The sequence below is a fragment of the Trachypithecus francoisi genome, unplaced genomic scaffold (assembly GCF_009764315.1).
Source record: "Trachypithecus francoisi isolate TF-2019V2 unplaced genomic scaffold, Tfra_2.0 Lachesis_group0, whole genome shotgun sequence".
Lineage (NCBI taxonomy): Eukaryota > Metazoa > Chordata > Mammalia > Primates > Cercopithecidae > Trachypithecus > Trachypithecus francoisi.
Genome location: NW_022681453.1, coordinates 25,121,083 through 25,138,980, shown reverse-complemented (window position 1 = coordinate 25,138,980; position 17,898 = coordinate 25,121,083). Strand labels below are relative to the sequence as shown.

Sequence of the window (17,898 nt, the reverse complement as noted above, 5' to 3'; positions counted from 1 at the left end):
TCTTCACTTGGCCTCTGTGTTGTCCCTCTCATGGTTTTCCTCCTACCATGGGGCTCCTCTCATATCTGTAAGCTGGTGATTTCTGAAAACACTCTCCTTATATTTAGCAGCTAATTCCACATCTCCATTTGGAGGTCCATACTATTCCAATGTTATATGTCTGCTCTTGATTTTTGTCCCCAAACCTGCTCTTCCCATAGCCCTTCGCTATCTTCCCATTGTTCAGGCTAAACTTCTTTAGAGCATCCTTTACTGCTCTTATTTCACCTGCTGTACTTAATCCACAGTAGATCGTGTTATTCCTGCCTTCAAATATGTTCATCATGCCGGGCGCGGTGGCTCATGCCTGTAATCCCAGCACTTTGGGAGGCCGAGGTGGGCGGATCACAAGGTCAGGAGATCGAGGCCAGTCTGGCTAACAGGGTGAAATCCTGTCTCTACTAAAAATACAAAAAAAATTAGTCAGGCATGGTGGCACGCACCTGTAGTCCCAGCTACTTGGGAGGCTGAGGCAGGAGAATGGTGTGAACCCGGGAGGCAGAGCTTGCAGTGAGCCGAGATTGTGCCACTGCACTCCAGCCTGGGCGACAAAGCAAGACTCTGTCTCAAAAAAAAAAGAAAAAATGTGTTCATCATTCCACTACTCCTTACCACTCCCACTGCCACCATCTTGGTCCAAGTCCCTTCCATCCCTCACCTGGGCCGCCGTAGGAACGTCCTCACCTCCCTCCTGTCCCATCTCGCCACCTAGAGCTGGTGTCTCCATACAACATTGAGAGCAATCCTTTTAAAACTTAGGTCAGGTTTGTTTTCTGCTCAGAATCCACCAGTCGCCTCCTGTCTCCCCTGGACTAAAATCCAGAGACCTTGAAGTAATCTGTGAGACCCTTGTCATCTGGTTTCAGCTCCTTCTGTGACTCTCCACTCTTGCTCACTGCTTACCCCACTCCAGCCACATTGGTCTTGCTGCCCCTCAGCCATGCCCCAGGAACTTTGCATGTGCTGTCCTGTCCACCTAAGACAGGCTCCCAGCTCTTGCAGGGAGAAGCCTGCCCTGGCCACTCCATATTAAATATCAGCCACTCCCACCACCCCCTGATCCCCCACCCTGCTTTGTCCTTCTCCATAGAATTTATCACCTTCTAATGTAAGCTCTGAGAGAAGAGGAAGTATATTTTGTCCTCTGCTGTATCCCTATGCCTAAAACAATGCCTGGCACATGGTAGACACTCAGCAAATGTTTAAAGCTAACATTTGTTATGGACTCGGTATGAACCAGGTAGTCGGCACAGTGCTTTATAGGAATTATGTATTTACTTCTCAAAGCAACCCTAGGAGGTCTAAGTCTTATCATATCCATTTTCAAGTTGGAAGCTGAAGAATAGGAAAGTTGTATCAGCTGTGCTGTCCAAAGTAATTTGATGGACTTGGGCTTGAACCCACCAGGTCTTGGAGACTGCAGAGCCCATGCTTCTGACCACCCTAGGTTACTGTTCTCTCTCTCTGGTGGCCTGAATTTGCTCTAGAAGTGTTTATGGTAGCTGACTAACACACAGAAATGTGAATGAGCAATCCATGGGCTTGAAATGAGGAACTAGGCAGGAGTCTTGGTGCGTTTGTTAGGATGAGATAGGATCTCTCAGGAGTGTCTGGGGTATGAATGTGCTGTAGGGCAGATACTCTCTCCTGGATGAGGAGACAAGGGAACCACACCAGGTGGGGTTAGTAAAGTGAAAATCATACATGACCCAAAGTGCTTTTTTTTTTTTTTTTTTTGAGACGGAGTCTCGCTCTGTCACCCAGGCTGGAGTGCAGTGGGCGATCTTGGCTCACTGCAAGCTCCACCTCCCAGGTTCATGCCATTCTCCTGCCTCAGCCTCCCGAGTAGCTGGGACTACAGGCGCCTGCCACCATGCTCGCTAATTTTTTTTTTGTATTTTTAGTAGAGACAGGGTTTTACTGTGTTAGCCAGGCTGGTCTCAATCTCCTGACCTCATGATCCACCTGCCTCGGCCTCCCAAAGTGCTGGGATTACAGGCATGAGCCACTGTGCCCGGCCTTAACCCAAAGTGCTCTTAAAAGCCCTGGGGAAGGGTCATGTTGGGGCCTGACTGTCCATCTCTCATTAAATCTCTCATGGCTGGTATCCTCTTCAATGCTGTTCGTTTGGATAGCTCCAGACCAGACTGAGAAATTGGTTGGCATTTGAGGGCCTTTTTGTTCCAAAAGTGCTTATTTAGGATCCAGTTTGGCCTGAGAGAGGCCTGGGGAAAAGGAGATGACTGGGGTGAATACAGATCCACAGACCCATGTCAGGCTTGCTTTGGGTCCCTGCTGGCTACTTAGAAGACCCCATGAGATGGCTTTCACTATGGATGTTCTTCTCTGTCTCTCTCTGAAGTACGTATGTTGTATTCATGTTCTTTCATCGTGTATGGAAGGCTTCCCTGTGTACTGGTGATCACAGACTTACTGAGAGGCCGCACCATGAATTCATTCTCATTATTTATTAAGCTCCTATTAGCTGCAAGGAGTGCAGTGACAGCAGCGAGTCTAAACCAGATAGTCCATGGCTTTCCAGAGCTCGTCCCCTGGAAGAGGGCTCTCTTACAGTGTGCCTTCTGTGCTCCAGTCACTAAGCTTTACGTATATTAACTCCTCTACTCCTCACAACAGCCCTGTGAGAGGGGGTCTTGTTAGTACCTTCATTTTACAGATGGAGGAACTAGGGATCAGAGATGTTAAGTCACTTGTTCAGCGCTACACAGCTGGTGAGTTGCAGAGCCGGCTCCAGCTTCTGTGCTCTTAACTACTGGGCCAAGCCACCCCTGTATGGCAGGACTCAGGAGGCACTGACAGTTACCATTGCAGTTCTCCTTCTGGGAGATTGCACACATGAAAAGTTGTTCTAAAGATACAAGCTTTGCAGGAAACTAAAATACAAAAGGGGAACACAGCAAAATGGCTCTTAAGTGGGAGCAGAAGACAGACCAGCTGTTGCTGCTGAATCTCTGAGCACAGAGACAGTGTGGGGGTGGGAGTGGGAGGACATGGAGAAAGCCAGAAGGTGTGGGAATTCTTATCATCGTTGAGTGACTCAAGTAAATATATGTCTCAGAAACAGACTTGTAGGACTGATTTCTCACAAGTACTGATGAAACTCCACCACTAAGCCGCTTCCCTCAAATCCCAGGCTGCATTAAAATGCCTGCTTTCTCAGCTTATTTACCAAATTTTCTCTTCTGGAGTAGTTAATAGGATTTTATTTCATATCATTATTCCATGAGGATTTTTTTCCATTAAATATGTGTCTTTTATTTTGCCTGAAAATATTTTTATTTCACCCTCACTTTTCAAAAATTGTGGTAGGATACACATAAAATATTACCAGTGTAACCATTTAAACCATTACCATATTTACCATTTTAACCATTTAAAAATGTGTAATTCAGTGGCATTAAGTACATTCACAAGGTTGTGCACCCATCACCACTATCGAATTCCAGAACCTTTTCATCACCCCAAAAGGAGTCTGCATACTCATTAAGTAGTCACTCCTCATTCTTCCTCTTCCCCCAGCTTCTGGAGCTAATCTACTTTCTGACTCTATGGATTTGTCTATTCTGGACATTTCACATAAATGGAATCATATAATATGTATCTCTTGTGTCTGGTTTCTTTCACTTTGCATGTTTTCAAGATTCTTCCATGGTGTGGCATGAATCAGTACTTCATTCTTTTTTTATGGTTGAATAATATTCTGTTGTATGGATATATCACATTTTGTTTATTCATTAGTTGATGAACGTTTCATACGTACCTTTTCTTTTTTCTTTTTCTTTTTTTTTTTTTCGAGATAGAGTCTCGCTCTGTCACCAGATTGGAGTGCAGTGGCGCAATCTCAGTCCCTGGTTCGAGCAATTCTCCTGCCTCAGCCTCCCGAGTAACTGGAATTATAGGCACGTGCCACCATGCCCAGCTAATTTTTGTATTTTTAGTAGAGATGAGATTTCACCATGTTGGCCAGAATGGTCTCGATCTCCTGACCTTGTGATCTGCCCGCCTCCACCTCCCAAAGTGCTGGGATTACAGGCATGAGCCACCGCGCCTGGCCCTCATATGTACCTTTTCAATAGGGTTATTATAGTACCAGCCATGTGCCAGACCCATTGCTACTTGCTGTATCCTGAATATATGAAAAATTCGTATTGATCAATCAATAAGAAAAAAAAGAACACCTCTTTATATAAATGAGAAAATGACCTGAACAAGCATTTTACAGAAGAGGAACTATAAATACAATATAATTTCATGGATTTAAAAAAATCATTTCAATCTTTTCTCTAGTTAATTCTGGAATTGGTTTGAATAGAGTAGTTCTGTATTATTTGGAAACTATGCACATGTATGTGTTTGAGATATTCCCTATTTGGGGAAAGAATTTCATTTGTTGCTTTGTTCAAATAGATCTTTATACATTTGTGACCTAAAGATGATTTGGTATTTACAGGTATAGTACTAACTCGCTAAAGCCTTTGTAAAATATTTTGTCCTTTTGATGTTTCTGAATTCAGATGGACACTAAGATCCTTTTAGAGAATACCTCGTTTTTAGCAGGGGTTCTCAATTTATGCATTTTGGTTGTCACCAACTGCTAAGACATGGAGCAGTGGATTTTCACAGTCAGAGGTTCTTGGAAACAGAGTGCCTTATTTTTCTATAACTGTGCTGTTCAATATGATGGCCACATGCCACATGTGGCAACTGAGCACTTAAAACATGGCTGGTGCCAATGAAGATGTGTTGTAAGTGTAAAACACACATTGGATTTTGAAGACTTGGTATGAAAAAAAAAAGTATTTCTAATGCCTTTTTCCTATTGATTATATGTTTAGTAATATCCGTATACACTGGGTTAAATAAACTATACTATTAAAACTAAACTTATCCATTCCTTTTTATTTTTAAAATGTGACTAATAGGCTGGGTGTGGTGGCTCACACCTGTAATCCCAGCACTTTAGGAGGCTGAGGCTGGAGGATTGCTTGAGCCCAAGAGTTCAAGACCATCCTGGGTAACATGGGGAGACCCCATCTCTACAGAAAAAAAAAAAAAAAAAGCTAGGGGTGCTGGTGTGTGCCTGTAGTCTCAGGAGACTGAGGCGGGAGTATCACTTGAGCTGGGGAGTTCAAGGCTGCAGTGAGCCATGATCACGCCACTACATTCCAGCCTGGGCAACAGAGCAAGACCAAGACCGTGTCTCAAAATATAAATATATATACATATATACATATATATATATGACTAATAGAAAACTTAAATTACATATGTGTCTCACATAATATTTCAATTGAATAATGCTGTACTTAAAAAAAAAAAAAGGGCCCTGTGTGGTGGCTTACACCCATAATCCCAGCACTTTGGGAAGCCGAGGCGGGCAGATCACCTGAGGTCAGGAGTTCGAGACCAGCCTAACCAACATCCCATCTCTACTAAAAATACAAAATTAGCTGGGCATGGTGGCACATGCCTGTAATCCTAGCTAGTCGGGAGGCTGAGGCAGGAGAATCGCTTAAACCCAGGAGACAGAGGTTGCAGTGAGCTGAGATTGCGCCATTGGACTCCAGCCTGGGCAACAAGAGCGAGACTCTGTCTCAAAAAAAAAAAAAGAAAAGAATGTAGTTTCATTTAATCTACTTCCTTGTCAGCAAACATTAAAGTTGTCATACTTCTTCCAGTTCTTCACATGTGCCATATTCTCCTTTATTTACCACTTAACTCTTGATGCTTTTTATCTTCTATAGAACAGTTTGTATAAGATTGGAATCATCTGGTTTTTGTTTTTTCTTTGGAAAGTTCGATAGAATCCATTATTTAAACTGGGCCTGACATTTTCTCTCATTTCTTTATTAATTGTAAGGCTGTTCAGGCTTTCTATTTCTTCTTGGGACAGTTTTTATACGTCATATTTTCCTAGGGATTTCTGCATTTTCTTTAAGTTTTCAAATTTAATGCCATAAAAGTATTGATAACATTCTTATTGTAGTTTTTATTTATTTGTTAAAATGGGGCCTTATGATGGTTGCCCAGATTAGAGTGCAGTTACATTATCATGCCTGACTGCAGCCTTGAACTCCTAGGCTCAAGCAGTCCTCCCACCTCAGCCTGCTGCGTAGCTAGGATTACAGGCTCATGCTACCATGCCTGGTTAATTAAAAAAAATTTTTTTGTAGAGTTGGTTTTGCTATGTTGCCCAAGTTGATCTAGAATTCCTGGCCTCAAGTGATCCTCCTTGCTTGGCCACCCAAAGCACTGGGAAACTTTAAATTTTAATTGCTATTGAATCTGTAGTTATATGACCCTATTCATAACAGTATTTATTAGAGTCCTTTCCACCCCTTTTTGAACTTGGCCAGTTCTGTCTATTTAATGTCTATTTTGTTTGTCTTTTCACCTTCTGCCTTTTTAGCATGGTTTTCCTTTGGCTTGGCCTACTTTTCCCTTTTCTCATCACCTGTTGAGTCCTTCTTCCCTGTTAGGTCTCAGAGAGGCCTCCTTTTCTCTGGGAGGTCTTTCTGGCTCCTCAAACTTTGGTCGAGCCCCTGTGGCACTCCTCACTACCACTTAAAAAAAAGCAATTTGCCATGTTGTAATTTTTTGGAGGGGAAGAGGGTGGATCTGAATATCCTGTGAGGACATGAAAGCAGGAACTGAATTTCTTGTCCACTGCTGATCTCTAATGTCTGGCACCATGCCTGACATATAGTAGCTGCTCAATAATATTGGTGAATAAATTAGTGGGTGAGCTCCCATGAGTAGAGTACCCATTCTCCAAAGGTGAGGGCTGTCTTTAAGGGGCCATTCTCAGCAGGACTGCTGCAAAGAGGATTCAACTAGTGACTGAGAAATTGTACCAGCTGACCATTTCTGAGGTTCTGTGATTCTTTTTTTTTTTTTTATTTTTCTTGAGACAGTCTCGCTCTGACACCCAGGGTGGAGTGCAGTGGCACGATCTCAGCTCCCTGCCTTCCAGGTTCAAGTGATTCTCATGCCTCAGCCTCCTGAGTAGCTGGGACTACAGGTGCGCACCACCATGCACAGCTAATTTCTGCTTTTTTTTGTTTTTTTTAGTGGAGATGGGTTTTACCATGTTTTCCAGGCTTGTCTCCAACTCCTGACCTCAGGTGATCTGCCTGCCTCAGCCTCCTAAAGTGCTGGGATTACAGTTGTGAGCCACCATATGCAGCCTCTGTGATTCTTTTTTCCCATAATTTATGAGGAAATAAAGAGTTGGAGTTGCAGCCATGGCATGAGTAGAATGAAGCTGAGTGTGACTCAGTGCGCCACAGAAACATTATTTAGAGGTCCATTTGTTCAAGAGACAGGCCAAAGTGATGAGCTTTCTATTCTGCAAACTACGTCTTCACCGTTTCTCCACAAAGAATTGGGTCTTCACCTGCCAGTCTCTCATCAACTATGTCCTAAAAACAGAAACTAAAAAGATGTTTAAGTGAAAGAAGCCATTATCTTCTTAAGTGGTTCAGTCAGAACAAAAATACCTGGCACAGGTGTTACCACATTCAGCACAGATTTCTCTTAAAAAGTATAGCTGTTTGATTTTTCTAGTAATGCTACAATTGTTCTGATGGATAGAGAGAGGTAAAACAGGCCGGGCGCAGTGGCTCACTTGGGGAGGCCGAGGCGGGCGGATCACAAGGTCAGGAGATCGAGACCACGGTGAAACCCCGTCTCTACTAAAAATACAAAAAATTAGCCAGGCACGGTGGCGGGCGCCTGTAGTCCCAGCTACTCAGGAGGCTGAGGCAGGAGAATGGCGTAAACCCGGGAGGCGGAGCTTGCAGTGAGCTGAGATCCGGCCACTGCACTCCAGCCTGGGCGACAGAGCGAGACTCCATCTCAAAAAAAAAAAAAAAAAAAAAGAGAGAGGTAAAACAAGAGAGAAGAAGAAAAAGTTTCCTTAGCCAGATGTTCTGAATTAAGAATTCAAACAGTAAAATATTTAAAACATACAACTTGCTGACAAAGGTGGTAGTCTTTGAGAAGGGAAAGTGGAGTTAGAAAATTAGAGTAGAAAAAGAGAAGTCTCTTTTCATGGTTACCTCATGTCCAGATTTGTGGCCATGTTGTTATCTAAAACAAATATTCGTAACACATTGATGCCTTTGTTTTATTTTATGTATATTTTATCCAGTCCTTAAGAGTGAGATGTAAATTTCATTGGCCCTCTAATAAGAGCTTCACCAATGATAATGGTAACTAACATTTACCCTTACTGGGTTAAAGAAGGAGTCTTCTCATAATGATAATAGCTAATTTGAGTACCTACTGAGCGCCAGACTCCCTGCTAACCATTTTTTTTTGTTTGTTTGTTTTAGTACATGAATTTAATCCTTCAATTTTGTGAAAAGGGATTATTAGCTCCACTTTACAGATAAGAAAATGGAGGCTCGGAGGGAGTAGAGAGTAGGTAACTTGCTTGAAGTTCCCCACCAAGAAAGGGAGGGAGCCACTATTAGAAACCCAAGCTGGCTCTTCCCTAAACACCACGTTCTGAGCCCCACTCAGTGCCCAGACAGCAGGATCAGTCTAAATACATGTTCAATTCTGAACCCATACTAAGGAGCTGTTCTGTAAGTGGTCGCTAAACCTCCTCTCAAGGTGGTGAGAAACAGTCACATTTGTTTCTGCATGGTGGGAAAATAAATTCTGCACTCACCCTAAGGCCTATTGCTACTGACCTTATTCTGTTTGATTCCAGACACATACACTTGAATTTGAGATCATTCCCTAACTGAACCTTGAATCCTGATTTTTTTCTCTACTACTGTGGGCATTTCTCCATTTCTATTATGAGCTTTCCCAAGGGTGGGGGGCTTGCGGCTTTTTTTCCCACCTTTCGTAGGGTTGCAACCTCTCTCCACGATAGCAGCCCTCCAACTCCAACTCCTCCAACAATCTTGGGAGTTTCTTGCTGCTCACCCATCCCTGGCTTTCCCATGAATCCCTCTATGGAGGTGGTCATACTTATCCTTGTGACATCTGTGAGACACTGGGAAATGCTGCCCAGACAGAAGGCTGTACTTTGTAACCATGTGTTTACACTATGCACAGCCTGCTCACATGAGGAGCCTGAGGGTTGGACAGAGACGATAGACAAGCCCTTCAAGCCTTGTTCAGAAACTCAGCTGAATGTCTTTGTGTCTGGGAAACCTGCAGCACCAAGTGCTATTTTCTCACTTGGACTTTTGCTGATTGTGCAAAATACACTTCTACAACAGAAGAAATATACCCAAGACTGAGAGGCCCCTCCTTTGGTGAGGACCCGGCAATGGTGCTTCCGTGATGGTGCACTTTATGCTGCTAGGGTCCCTCACCAGCTTCATCAAGAAGCCTTCTCAGTATGGTTCTCCTTCCCTGAATCTGTCCATTAAAGCCATCTGGGTGCTAATGTTTGGGGAGGAGAGAAAACTATCAGGAGACTGTTTTGATATCAGAATATAATTTTAAAAATTTATTTCTAGAGACAGGGTCTCACTCTGTCACCCAGGCTGGAGGGCAGTAATATGATCATAGTTCATTGCAACCTCAAACTTCTGGGCTTAAGCAATCTTCCTACCTCAGCCTCCCAAGTAGTTGGGACTACAGGCGGGCACCACGATGCCCAGTGAATTTTTTTTTTTTTCAGTAGAGATGGTGTCTCCCTATGTTGCCCAGGCTGGTCTTGAACTCTTGGCTTCAAGCGATCCTCCCACCTTGGCCTCCCAAAGTGCTGGGATTACAGGCATGAGTCTTGTGCCTGATCTAGAATTGTTAAAAGGGACTGTAGCTGATGTGAATGACTGGAAGTCTGAATGGTGGTGGGATGAGAGGAAGGTAGGAGCTAACAATTAGGGACAGCCCTTCTCTCGGTAGGTCTCCTGGCCACTTCTCCAGCTGACACAGGGACACCTAAGTTGCCCAACAGTGTCCCGAATGGACAGATTTGCTCTGATGCTTTTTCTTAGGCTGTGAGGCCTGATGGTGGGAAGCCCTGCTAAGCTGCTGCCCTCCCACAAGGAACCCCCAGGCAGTTTTCTTTCAGAGGTATGCTTTGCCCTGTTTGGTGGGGCTTCTCTTCACGTGAGAGGGATTGCATCCTCTGGATCTGGAGTCAGACACGTCTGGGTTTGAATCCCAACTTGGCTACCTAATAGCTGTATGACTTCTATTCATAGAAGTCATGTGGTTTAACCTCAGTTTATCTCATCTATAAAATGCAGTAGTGATAATGTTCCCATTATATCATATTACATAATGTTACATAAAATTATAAGGTTACTTATTTAAATGTATGTAATGCCATTATAGTATGTTGTATATAAAATGTTATATAACACCATTATAATGCTGTCTGTATGTCATATATTTACATTATAATATAATAAGCTACCTTATAAGGTTATTTTGAGACTTAGAGTACCTAAAGTGCTTGGTCCTGGGCACATCAGTAACTGAATCTGTGTTAATTATTGTGATAATTAACATTATGTGTGATCTGTGGATTGCAACGTTATAAGACAAGGACACATTTACTCAGAATGTTCTAGTATATATTGTTACTTTAGAAGCAATGAATTCCATCAAGTAATTAGGAAAGCAAAGCCCAGTTGTGACTGAGAGGGAAGGGAATGGTATCCAAGGAGAAGTATTGTTGAAATCCAAAAATTTTGTTTTAAAACAGACATTTATTTTCAGAAGGACTTAGGCCAACATGTAATTTAATGGAGAAGGGTATGAAACATAAATAACCACCCACATGTTCTCTGTCTTGCGATGTTATTAGCCTGGGTTTTTATTGCTTACGTGTGGGTGAAGAGAAGGGTGAGGCAGGAGGGGGCCTGATTTAAAGGCACATCAGGTGGGAGTTCCCATAGTTTTGGTGAGTTGCCCTGGCCCTTCTGTGTCAGCCCTGCACCCTGGGTTGAATGCTGTTCTTGGAGGCAGGTGTTGAGAGAGAAAGGGGGATGGGGGCACCACGCTGACAGCTGGTGAAAACTTATTAATGACAGAACCAGAGTTAGAGTCCTCATCTCATCCTGACTCAACACAGAGGGTCTTATTTCCCCTATTTTGCACATAAGGAAACCAAAGCTCAAGAAATTAAGCCTCGTGTTCAGAGTCACAATGCTAATAAACACCATGGGATTTGAGGTCAGACAACTAAGAACAGAATCCTGATTTCATCTGTGTGATCAGAATCAAAGCACTTAATAGCCCTAGGCCTGCCTCAGCGTTCTTATCTATAAAATGGGTACAATAATGTATCCTAACTCACAGGGTGAGAGTCATGAGATTACGTAAAATATTAGTATATGCTTTTTAAAGTGCTCAATATTGGTTAGTTGCTGCTATTATTGTAATTACCTTGTATTTTGTCTCTTGTATGGTAGAGCCAATCAAGATTTTTACTCAGGTCTGACATACTACAAAGCCTGTACACTGGTCACTACATGCTTTCCTCGCATTATTGCTGATTACAGCAGACAGGTCAAGGTAAAAGTGACTATTGTGTAACCAACATTTTGGGGGTTTTGTTTGTTTGTTTTTTCTGAGATGGAGTCTCGCTCTGTCACCCAGGCTGGAATGCAGTGGTGCAATCTTGGCTCACCGCAACCTCTGCCTCCCAAGTAGCTGGGATTACAGGTGCCTGCCACCACGCCTGGCTAATTTCTGTATTTTTAGTAGAGATGGGGTTTCACCATGTTGGCCAAGCTGGTCTTGAACTCCTGACCTCAAGTGATCTGCCTGCCTCAGCCTCCCAAAGTGCTGGGATTACAGATGTGAGCCACTGCGCCTGGCCAACCTTTTGGTACGTCGGTGACTAAAGTCCCAGGAAAAGTCCAAGGTGGATGCTTTTCAGTGATGCTTTTTAGCAAACATGAAATCTGAATATCCATATTGACAGACATCACATGTTTTAGGGGAGTAATTTATCTGTAAAAATATTGAAAAAGGTATTCCTGTAGTTATATTGGCAGCTACAAAATTTGATTCAATTTGGGAGACAGAAATAAGGTGCTTCTGGTGTGCCTGGAGTCTCCATGCTGGTCTCTCTTGAAGCTGCCTCCATTGCCTCTAAGGAAATTGATTCATGTTGAGAGGTTAACAGGTGAGGAAACCAGTTTCAGCACCTGTTAGGCAGGGGCTAAAAGTCCCGTTAATGGTTCCTTTAAAAACCTGGAGCTCGAATGTACCCCTTGTTGGAACTCCCCGGCATGTCTGTGTGACAAGGGAGAGTTCCAGGCTGAGCTGAAGCTATACATCTCCTGATAGTGTCCATGTGGGAATTGTGTCCGTGTGAAAATTCAAGACAAAGATTGGGAGTCTGGTCTGACTTTTTGATTGCATCCAGGTGGCGTGTTAGATTTTATTTTATTTTGTACAGATGAAGGGCTATTTTAAGGCACTCTGGGGCTTTCCTGCTGGGGAACTGAGAAGGAGTTTGGGGTGAATTTGGCTGCTGAAGATTGTAGAGCTGTTGAAAACTCCAGCTACCTTGTTTGGGCCATTTCTTGAGACATCTCTCTTTTTGATAAACCTGCAGTTGAAACCAGTGACTTCCTCTGAATATCCAACCACTGAATAATGAATACATTGTCTTTTCTCTTCTAGGCCTAAACGGCAGCGGCAAAACAATTTTCCCATGTTTCCCTCTCCTAAAGCCTGGAATTTCAGAGGGGTAAGTGTTGCCCTGGGTAGCCCCTGCCGTTAAATGTCCTATTATGGATACATGCTCTGGCCTCCAGAACAGACACTGTCAGGGTTGGTTTTACTACAGACACTGTCAGGGTTGGTTTTACTAATCAAAGTTTCCATCAAGAGAGCGTCTGTGCTTTACCACTTGGGGAAGTCACATTTCAATCAGTGGTTGTGGGTTAAGTAAAAAACTCCAAGTGGCGACCAGGTGTGGTAACTCATGCCTGTAATCCCAGCACTTTGGGAGGCCAAGGTGGGATGATCGCTTGAACCTAGGAGTTTGAGACCAGCCTAGGCAACATGGCGAGGCCCCTACTCTACAGAAAAATATGAAAATTAGCTGGGCATGGTGGCGTGTGCCTGTAGTCCTAGCTACTCAGGAGGCTGAGGCAGGAGGATCACTTGAGCCCAGGAGGCGGAGGTTGTGGTGAGCTGAAATCATGTCACTGCACTCCAGCCTGTGGAACAGAGCGAGATTCTGTCTGAAATTAAAGAAAAAAAAAATTTAAGTGGCTCAGTAAGCTTCTGCTGACATTCACCTGCCCTGAAGGTCTTGGACCGCGGGAAGCATCTTGCGAAGAAGTCTAGAAGTGTCAAGGTTGCTGAGGCAGGCATTGGGGCTGTTTTCTTTGGAACCTGGAGGGAACCAGTGTACAATGAAGGAAAAAAGAAATCAGAAATGTACAGTTTATTAATCTGTAGATTTATGCCTTCACAGGGAGCTTTGTTTTCCAAAAGGAGTAGTCTATAATCTTTAAACAGATTTTGGGAATCATAAAATTCGATGAAGCACAAAGCAATCAACCTTGCTTGAGAGATACAGAGGTATAGGAAGGGTCAGATTGAACTTCCTGATGCAAGGTTGTCTTCCTCAGCATAATACTGATAGTAATAATAATAATAGCCACAGTGTATGGAGGTCCTGCTGTGTGCTAAAGTGAGTTCTAGCACTAACCTCAGGAGCAAAACTTGCATCTGTAGAGAATGCTCTGAGCTCTTTTTCACCTCCAGGCCTTTGTACATGTTCCTTCTGCCTAGAGCACTCTCTTTGCCCAGCACCATGCTCTTACACACACTGCTCCTGGCCCACCCACTTCACCTATTGGGTCTCAGCCTTGACATCACCTCCTCTGGGAAGAAGCCCTCATGACCACCCCCTGAATCTGAGTTCCCAAATCTCCTATGTACCCCTGCAGTTTCTTACTATTGTGCTTAGTTAGTCCTTACTGAAATTTAAGATTGGAAGACTCAGGCATGAAGAGTGTAACAACCTTTCTCTCTCTTGTTCACTACTGTATCTCTGGGCCTAGCACAGTGCCTAAAACATGTATGCTTAATTAATTTGTTAGGTGAATGAGTGAAATGAATGAATACCTTTCTCACATCCATCTGACACCAAATACCTTTCTTGCATCCATCCACATGTTATCTTTAGATTGGATTTCAAGTTGGGTCTTTAGTCTTTTTAATACTGTTCTGACTGGTTCTATTCACACTTTAAAATCCTGTATAGATCTCAGTCATTTTCTTCAAGTGTCTTATTAAAAATAAATATAGATCATGAAACTATTTTAGCTCAGGTTACAGTAAGCTTTTTATTGAATACAAAGAGACATGTGTTGACTTCTGAAATAGATGTGCATGTCTTACTGAATGCAAGTTGTGCACTTCCTAAGTCATTTATGGTTTTGGGGATAGGATCTCCATTTCTCAAAGTGTATCCAGTTGTGTGATCATAACTATTAAGTAAAAAGAAGGCTTGTGTGGTCAGATCTATTTGGGACATACTGAGTGTATTAAACTAAATATACTCACTACTGCAGGGCTTCTCAGAGCCTTTGATGTGTTGATGTACGTGGAGACTCCATAAGGAGAATTGGTGGAGTTTGTAGCATTTCCCAAAGTCATTGATCATGAAACCCCTCGTTGACCAAGTAGATTGTACGCACTTTGGAATAGTTGACATTAACAGTCAATTTTGAGCTATAGAGAAATTAGATCTCTTGTGAGCGAGTTAGCCTTTTTGAAGGTCTTTGTTTTCAGTGCTTGCCCTATCCATCCTCCCTTCAGTATTGCTCCCCTTCTGCTCTGACAGTGGTCATTAGCCAAGGCTTGTGGGTACATGTGGAGTGACTAACCATCCAGGTTTGCCCAGGACTGTCCTGGGTTGAGCACTGAAAGTCCTGCACATCAGGAAACTCCCTGGAACCAGGCTAACTGGGACAATTGATTACCCCACCTATGGCCATGAGACCTCTTCATCTGTTTTCCCTTGAAAAATGTTCTGTGAATTTTTTAGCACAACTCTGGTTTATAGACCTTGTTACTCAAAGGAACCTGTTAGAGACATACTTGGTTTAAGTGACCCTCTGTTTGCCCCACCCTTGCCAAATCTCTCTAACACAACAGTCACATTAATGTGCTGGGTACCGTGGCACACACCTGTAATCTTAGGGACTCAGGAAGATTAGGCAGGAGGATTGCTTGAGCCCAGGAGTCTGAGTCTAATCTGGGCAACATAGCAAGACTCTGTCTCAATAAATAAAAAAATAAAATAAAATAAAATAAAATAAAATAAAATAAAATAAAATAAATAAAATAAAAAACTAATTCACTGCAGAAAAAAAACAACCAACGAAACAAACAAAAAAAACACCAACCCTGTCCCTGGCTAATTGCAACCAAGTAGGTTTCAGAATTCAATGCAATGTTGACTTCAGGTTCAGTCCTCAAATTCTTAGCTAGCTCACAAGATTTTCCCAAACAGCAAAAGTTGTCAGTTAGGTGATTAGGCCATTTGTGACATTTATCTTGATCTCCTGTCCTTGCCTTGATTTCTTCTGGGCCCTGAGGCCTATTGATAAAATTAGACAAACTGACATCAAGATATACCAGAGGGAGACAGTTCAGGGCCTGGCCAAAGACCAGATTCCTCCTTGGCCAAAATTGATCTCTCTTTGCCTCAGAGTGTAATCCACAGTGACATGCTCGGGGATTGGGGAAGGGAACCCAACCAAGTGGAAACACCCTCACTCCCAGCCAGGACGCACTTTGTAATTGTCATTATGGTAAATAAAATTGAAGAATGAGAAGGATGCAGAATGTCAGGATGAAGACATGTGAGGCATCGTCTAGCTGACACATCTTCTGTAATGAAATCTGACTCCCAGGTCTGTTAGGCCAGGATGTACGTGCTGTTCTAGGGCAGGGTACGCTTTTTGTGAACACTCTGCTTTCTTCTTTATTTAGAAAGGAAGGTTTCAGAATCTCCATGCTAGCAAATTTTCCATGCTAGCAAATTTTCCACATTTATATATGTGTTGGAGAAAACCATTGTATTATAAGCATTTGCAATTTTATTCCTCTTTAGCTTGCAAAGAAAAGGGATCCAGGCCGGGCGCAGTGGCTCATGCCTGTAATCCCAGCACTTTGGGAGGCTAAGGCAGGAGAATCACTTGAGCCCAGGAGTTCAAGACCAGCCTGGGCAACAAAGCACGATCCTGTCTCTGCAAAACAAATACAAAAACAAACCCCCAAATTAGCTGGACATGGCAACCTGTGCCTGTAGTCCAAGCTACCAGGGAAGCTGAGGTGGGAGGACCACTTGAGCCCAGGAGCTTAAGCCTGCAGGGAGTGATGGTTGTACCTCCACACTCTAGCTTGGACTACAAAGAGAGACCTTGTCTCAAGAAAAAAAAAAGAAAAGAAAAAAAAAGAGAAAGGATCCAGTGTTTGTTCACCGAGGTCCTAGGCAGTTGTGAATTTAAGGGAATGGGGTGGTGGAAGAGGTGTTAGTGAGAAATGGTTTGGAAAAGGCAAGAGAAGAAGGAACCACATTGCTCTCGAGGAGAGGTACAGTGGGAGAAGCTGGTAGGCAAGATCTGGGTGGCTGAGGAGCAGACTTTTTGGGAGAAGAGAGAGAGATTTCAAAATAACTTTAAAGAAAGTCTTGCTAAGTGAGTTGTATTGCACCTCTGTCTTTGTCTTCCCTGGAAACGTTCCCTGCAGACCTCCATTAGTCCTCAGACATTAGGAGTTACATTTGTGTTTTTTCTTTTTTTGCTGGAGTGTTTGGCTGTAGAGAGGCTCAGAAAAGGCTACTGACACTCATATTACACATCCCCTCTCTTTACCAAGTGGTTTAGCCCTTTCCCGGATTGCCATTCTTCATTAATTGCAGGGTGCATTCTGCCCTTCAGTTCCCATGCTTGTCTAAGGAGACAGAGGCCCTGGGTGTTACCAACCCTCCAGGATTTCCCCACCCTCCCGAGCAAGGTGTGGCACTGTGCCCACCACTCAACCAGACCCATAGATGCTGCAGATGCATTCACCAAGAGAAGCAGAGAGGATGGTTTGGGCTGGAGTGGACGTGGAAGGAACAGTAAGAGAAGACCATCACAGAATGGAAGGAATGAGGAGGCTGAGGGAGGAGGGACTGGGGGGTGTCTTGCTGTGAGGCAGCTTCTCCATCAGGTACTCACTGCACATCTGCTCCCATCTGGTTGGGGCAGTGCTGAGCTCAGAATTCAGAATTTCCACCCTTCCTTGTGAAAATATTTGCTGCAGCTCCTCCTGTTGGGGTGGGGTGGAGACACTGAGGCTCAGGGAAGACACACACCCTAGAGCTGTGAAAGTCTCTGGAGCACAGCTCCTGCCGTTGCCTGTAAGTTAACTAGGAAATGCTTAACCAGGACCTGCTGTGAACAAGGCATTGTTTTAGGTGACAGAACTGAGGTTTTAATTAAATATGGACCAAATTTCAGAGCCCTTTTTGTCTTGTCTCCTTCTCCAGTGCCTGATCTTTACTTTTGTCTAGTCCATTTGAGAAGATTTTCTAGACTCTGGGGCTTAGAAGCAACTTTGGACATTGTAGCCCCAACCTTTTAATATGTAGATGAAGAAAATGAGACCTTGTATATTAGTCAGGACTCTGGGTTATAAGTGATAGAAACTCAGTTAAAACTAGCTCAAGTATAAAGGGAATTGGTTGCTCATGTGACTTAGGGAAACTGAGGTGGGTAAGCTTCAGGCACAGCTGTTTCCAGGTGTACTCCTTTTCTCAGCTTTGCCACTCTCTTGGTTTTTCTTCTCCTATCACAGATGGATGTTTTTGAAGGAACAGGGTGACCATAAATAGCCACA

The 17,898-nt window shown here is 43.4% G+C and overlaps 1 protein-coding gene across 3 annotated transcripts in view; it reads left to right on the top strand.

Annotated features, from left to right (window-relative positions):
* Positions 1-17,898, top strand: part of ARHGEF3 (Rho guanine nucleotide exchange factor 3) — a 346,977-nt gene that overhangs the window by 104,366 nt on the left and 224,713 nt on the right. For all 3 annotated transcript variants that reach the window (XM_033210186.1, XM_033210191.1, XM_033210187.1), the window contains one exon: positions 12,673-12,739. In XM_033210186.1, coding sequence (XP_033066077.1) covers positions 12,673-12,739 — 67 coding nt within the window. The remainder of the gene's footprint in view (positions 1-12,672; positions 12,740-17,898) is intronic.